The 6,267-nt window shown below is 35.0% G+C and overlaps 1 protein-coding gene across 1 annotated transcript; it reads left to right on the forward strand.

Moving 5' to 3' along the window:
- On the forward strand, positions 1–6,267 carry LOC112030015 (bifunctional 3-dehydroquinate dehydratase/shikimate dehydrogenase, chloroplastic). The gene is made up of 11 exons (XM_024062700.2): positions 1–135; positions 579–811; positions 1,878–1,983; positions 2,255–2,473; positions 2,840–3,186; positions 3,602–3,665; positions 3,802–3,907; positions 3,991–4,134; positions 4,731–4,879; positions 5,655–5,817; positions 5,937–6,267. The coding sequence occupies exons 1-11, from the start codon at positions 115–117 to the stop codon at positions 5,978–5,980; spliced, it is 1,596 nt and encodes a 531-aa protein (XP_023918468.2). The 5' UTR covers positions 1–114; the 3' UTR covers positions 5,981–6,267.

Here is a 6,267-nt window from a genome sequence, read left to right on the forward strand (position 1 = left end):
TACACCTAACCCCGCCCACCAAACAAAGTCTCTCTCTTTCTCTCTCTGTCTCTCTCTCCAATTACTTCCACCAAAAAAATCTTTCACTGCTCAAACCTCAAGCTCTCACTCACAATGACTCTCAGCAGTATTCCGGTAACACCTCTCTTTCGATGTTTCCATTTCTCTGTTTGGTTGCTAAGAAAGTGGACAATTTGGAACGGAAATGTAAATGGGGTTTTGGGTTTTATTGTTCTCGTTGTTTTGGTACTAAGTCAATTGGTGATCAGGACTGGAAAAAGTTGATGGGTCATTCATTTTTTTTTGAGTTTCTCAAATGTTTGAAAGTGAAAGATTCAATATTTTGATTAATTTCCTTTGTTTCTCTCAATTTAATTTCTGGGAAAACCAAGGAAATGAAAAGTGAATATAAAATCAAAGCTTCAAATGTTTCATTTTATGTTCAGTTTCCACTTGTTCAGCTACCAAACTGGGCAATTTGATTTCTTATATGTATGTGATTGTGTATAAATTGTATAATTAAATTCAACATGATGATTTTGTAAAATTTTTCCATGTCTTAATTGGTGTTTTTGTAGTTGGCTACCTCGGATCTTCAAATTTCAGGTGGAATTCGAAGGAGTTCCACTCAAATATGTGCGCCCGTAATGGCGGAAACAGTTGATCAGATGCTGCTTCTGATGCGTAAAGCGAAGGAACTTGGTGCTGACCTCGTTGAGGTCCGAGTTGACTTCTTGAAGAATTTCAATCCAAGACAGGATCTTGAAATCTTGATCAAGCAATCTCCTTTGCCCACTCTTATCACTTACAGGTAATGAATATATAGCTCATAAAAAATGTGTCTAATCTGTTGAAGTTGAATATTGTTCATGTAGGCTTGCTGCTTGTTGTGCCATCTTGCTGTATATGCTGTTAGCTTGTATACATAACCCGTACATTTTCAACTAGCTTAAACCTTTCTTTGGTTCCAAAAAAAAAAAAAAATGCTAAAACCTTTTTTTGGGGCACAATTGGTTAACCAACATGGAATTAAGACCTTTTTGTCTGAACCACCCTGAAAGGTCCTCTATTTGATTCTTGGGGACACTTTTGATTGTCGATGTTATCATGCAAGTTGCATTATATATTCGTTTTATGTGGTTAAATTACAAATTACACCCTCTAACTTTGGCATATTTTCAATTTAGTCCTTCAAAATTTTTTTTTTTCATTTCAGTTCTTTAACTTCCATTTGTTCCCAATGTATTCCTTCCGTCCAATTCACACCATTAAGTCCACCAAAATAACATCTTTTTGCAAAGTGAAAAATATAAAACTAATGCGAGATGGGATGGAACTACATGAAGAAACAAATAGAAAATAGATTGAAGTTAGAGGGTATGATTTGTAATTTAGCCCTCTGTCACAATCCTCCATTTTTGGACCTTCACTTCATAACCCATATGTCCAGTCTTGGCATGTGGCGGGCAAAGAAAATGAAATTTCATTTCTAGGCCTGATCACACTGTTTCAAAGTAGTACTTCATTAAATTCCATCCATTTGTTCTATCAAATATAAACATCATCTATTGCCATGTTATAGTGATGCATCATTCGTGTTGCTTGATGATTAACAAAACAATTTTACATGAAAACCCTTTGAGTAGTTAAATATCTTTAATGATAATATTGTTAATTAGAGATCATGGTTCTTTTTTATTACTCTAATCTTGTAAGTTATATTTCTAGCATTGTTTAAGATGTAAGTTGTTGCTTTAGTCTTTATCGGAACATTTCAAGTTCTCTTCTCGTGTCAAGTGTTAACTCAGAAAGAATTTCTTACACTATATTTTTCATTCTGTTTTAACAATACTTACCATGAATCATACATCCTTTAGACCAATATGGGAAGGTGGTCAGTATGATGGTGATGAAAGCCAGCGACAAAATGCATTACGTGTAGCCGTGGAGTTGGGAGCTGATTATGTTGATGTTGAGCTTAAGGTTGTTATCTCATCTATGTTTTGAAATTGTTTTCTTTCTTCTCTTTGGTATTATGCCCTTAGTCAATGATCTATATGATATAAGATATATGGGTATTCCCTTTTGTGATTATGATTACATGTGATTCAGATACATTAGTAAACTACCCATATTCCAAGCTGCCAATAATGATGTTTAACTTTAGACAGCTATTGGTTTTTTCCTCAAACTAGATATTCCTTTGTGATTCCCATGAACAAGTTACTCAGACATTTAAATTTTCCTATTGAAGGTAGCTCATGATTTCTACAATGCCATTCAAGGAAAGAAACCTGAAAAGGTAAAAATTATTGTTTCTTCACACAACTATCAAAACACTCCATCTGTGGAAGAAATTGGCGATCTTGTGGCAAAAATACTATCTACCGGAGCTGACATAGTGAAGGTTGCAACAACTGCCTTAGACATTGTAGACTCTGCACGTGTCTTTCAAGTTCTTGTGCATTCTCAAGTAAGTAACTTATACACTATATTCATCCTTCATGAGCTTTAGTATTGTTTAGTATTTTTTCTCTTCTTTATTGGTCCCTGAAATCTCGGAATCTGTCACTTGTAAATTATGTCCAATCTATCAAAATGTGTAAACTGCTGATATCTAGTAAACCATATGAGACTGCATGATGAGCATGTGATAGAATCAATGTGCACTATCTGCAAAATAATAACCTCTCAATTCTTAGCACCACTACTGATTTGGCTCCCTCTTTGAGGAAGCCCCACATAAAAGTTTCTTTTATTGTAAATTCTCTTGTTATTTATCATATCTGTGTCTTTTGAAGTCTTACGTTGCTGAATGACACTTCAAATGACATTATAGGTCCCAATGATCGGAATCGTCATGGGTGAGAAGGGTTTGATGTCAAGAATACTTAGTGCAAAATTTGGTGGGTTTCTCACTTTTGGTTCTATTGAGGCGGGTGTGATATCAGCTCCAGGGCAACCAACTGTAACAGATTTGTTGGATTTATACAATTTCAGACAGATAGGGCCCGATACCAAAGTACATGGTGTTATTGGGAATCCTATTGGTCACAGCAAAAGTCCTCATCTGTACAATGGAGCATTCAAGTCAGTAAACTTTAATGGAATTTATTTGCCTCTGTTGGTTGATAATGTTGCAAACTTTCTCAACACCTACTCATCTCCTGATTTTGTTGGATACAGGTAAAATCTCATTTTAGAAACTTCAGAATAATGCTGTCTTTTTTTCAAACTATAAATTTCTTGTTTTTATTTTCTATCTTTTATTTATCATTCTTGTATTCACGAGCAGGTTCTTAGTCTTTGACTTCATTTTATACTCAAATGAATTTGGAAGTGGACTTAATTTGGTAAAACAGTTAAAGACAATGCAAGTAGCAACAAAAATGTAACACTGTAAATCTCTGGAACATTTTAAAGGAAAATAGTGGAGCTCCAAAAATATTGAATTACCATAATGGTAAACTAGGCAGAGCATTGACATAAGAAATGATGGTTAGAGGATAGATAAGCTTGCAATGTCTGGTCTAGATGGCATAATATATATGTTTGGTCTGGTTCTCTTTGTTAATGTAAATAATTTTTATTTAAAATGCAGTTATACAATTCCTCACAAGGAGGCTGGGTTTAATTGCTGTGACGAGATAGATCCAATTGCCAAGGTATCCAATTATGTCTTTAGTTATGATCGCAACTGTACAGTTTTCCATACCCTCATGAATCAGGATATCTAAGTTTGTCTGGAACCATCTTTTCAGTGTCATGCAAGCTTTTTTAATTTTTCGATTTGTATTACAGGAAATAGGAGCTATTAGTTGCATGATCAGGAGACCTGATGGGAAGTTAAAGGGCTACAATGTTGACTATCTTGGAGCCATTGCAGCTATCGAGGAAGGACTTCGAGGTTTAGATTATATTACAAGCTATGCAATGCTCTATTTTACTTTTTGGGTGGATCAGTTTAATATATCAAATTTTTATATGCAGCATCAAATGGTGCAAGCAATGGATCTGGTTCCCCATTGGCTGGTAAACTGTTTGTTGTCATGGGAGCTGGTGGTGCTGGAAAGGCACTTGCTTTTGGTGGAAAAGAAAAGGGAGCGAGAGTCGTAGTTGCCAATCGCTCATATGGTGAGAATCTTTAATTATGTGCTAAACATTTGGTTTATTCTTTTATTAATGTGTATTTTATAGCTTTCAAAAGCATAAATCACCGTTTGGAGTGAGATCAGAGTTGAACTTTCAAAACAACAAGTGACTAGTTCTGTTACAGTAAGTGAGATCAGAGTTGAACTTTCAAAACAACAATGACTAGTTTTGTTACAGTAAGCTCACATGATATATAGTGGAAAAATCATTTAAACTCACCCAAGATGTTGAAGATTGCTTCCAGTAAGGAAAATCACCGCACACCCCCCCCCCCCCCCCCCCCCCCCCAACCTCCAGCGTGGGGTTTGTTCATATTTTTTGCTCTTTCTATCAATAACTTCAAAAGCACAAGGATGAATGACATGAAAATTACTGGAGTCATTTCTTTATGTGAGTTAATTTTTAAAATACATAGAAATGCTTGCACTACTGCAAAGGAAAAGGCATCCAGAGTGCGTATTATTTGGGACTACACTTATCATTTTTTATTATTCAACTAGTATTAGCCTTCTGAGAGGAGCATTGATTTAATCTACTTGCTAACTTGGTGAACTTTTTTGTTTTCTTGTGGCTTCTAGACAAAGCCAAACAACTTGCCAGTAAAGTTGGAGGAGAAGCTATAAGTCTCGCTGAATTAGAAAATTTCCATCCAGAGGAGGGGATGATTCTTGCAAATACTACATCTGTTGGAATGAAACCAAAAATTGAGAACACACCATTACCCAAGGTTTGCCTCCCTGTCACTGTCATTTTATGTGTTCTGTTGTTGAATTGAATGCTGGAGAATGTTTGTTGGAAATTTTCACTTGCCTCAAGTAAAAATTAATTGCTTCATATTTCTTTTTGTATGCATTTTTTTCACAAGTCCATCGTTGTGTGGAATGAAATAGTGTCATATAAGATGATAGCTTTTCTCCCTGTAAGAAGCACCATATATGTTTTGGTTTTTTCATACTCATACATCATTGAATGGCATGTCAAAGACAAGACCTTTCAGTTTACATGGGCTGTTGAAATCTGAAATCATTTACTCTTTACCATTCAATTCTCTCCAAATACAAATCAATAAGTTTGTTTCTTTTTTAAAATGCCTACAGACATTCATATGGTAAAAAGAATTTTAACTACTTTCACTACAACAAAGCCATCATTTTTTCTTGTGATTCTCCTTTTTTGAGTAGATTAGTGAGTATATGTGGTGAAGTCAACTGTTTAGCTATATGACTTGTTTTGTGAAATAATTCTCTCTCGCGGTCGCAGCTGTCAATAAAGTAATGTGTTTCGCTATTCCTCCAAAAAATAATTTTTGCTTAATCTGCAGTATTTGCTTATATAACTCTTGTTTCATTTAAAATTTAACTTCTCTGAATAACGTATGCAAATGTGGTGAAATTCTGTAGCATATGTCATATAGGAAAAAACATTAACTTATCATGATGCGTTAACAATTAATCTTCTTGTGACAAAATAAGTTGACATCTCTTCTTTCTTTGTCTTGACAGCATGCTCTGAAGCACTATTCTTTGGTTTTTGATGCCATCTACACACCGAAACTAACCAGACTCTTAAGAGAAGCTGAAGAGTCTGGAGCCACTATTGTTTATGGGACAGAAATGTTCATTAACCAAGCATTTGTACAATTTGAAAAGTTCACTGGTCTGCCAGGTAAGATGATCCAACAACATTAACAAACCTAGGAGTTCCTGTATAAAACTTCTAATTTCTATACATCCTCACTTTTCTCTTTCATTTTCTTATGATTTTTGGCTCAATCTTCCTTGCAGCACCAAAGCAACTTATTAGAGATACTTTGGCAAGAAATACATAAGAAGGAATCTGTCTGGTGGCTCTTATTGCAGCTGAAACTAGTTTCTTCATTACATCTATTTCATTTCAATTTCTAAATGTACCATCAGCTATTGGCTTATTCTGTTGTACCAATAAAATTTTCACGCTTGTCTACTTAGTGATGATCATGAATTCTAAAATTTGTCGATCTTACCCACAAATAGGGCAGTTTCACCAGAGAGGATTCATGTAGCCATTTCTCACTTTTTGGAAGTTTAGAACAACTTTATATAGCATAGGATGGGCCATTTGTCGCTCTTTTTTTCA

This window comes from Quercus suber, unplaced genomic scaffold, assembly GCF_002906115.3.
Source record: "Quercus suber isolate HL8 unplaced genomic scaffold, Cork oak 2.0 scaffold_89, whole genome shotgun sequence".
Lineage (NCBI taxonomy): Eukaryota > Viridiplantae > Streptophyta > Magnoliopsida > Fagales > Fagaceae > Quercus > Quercus suber.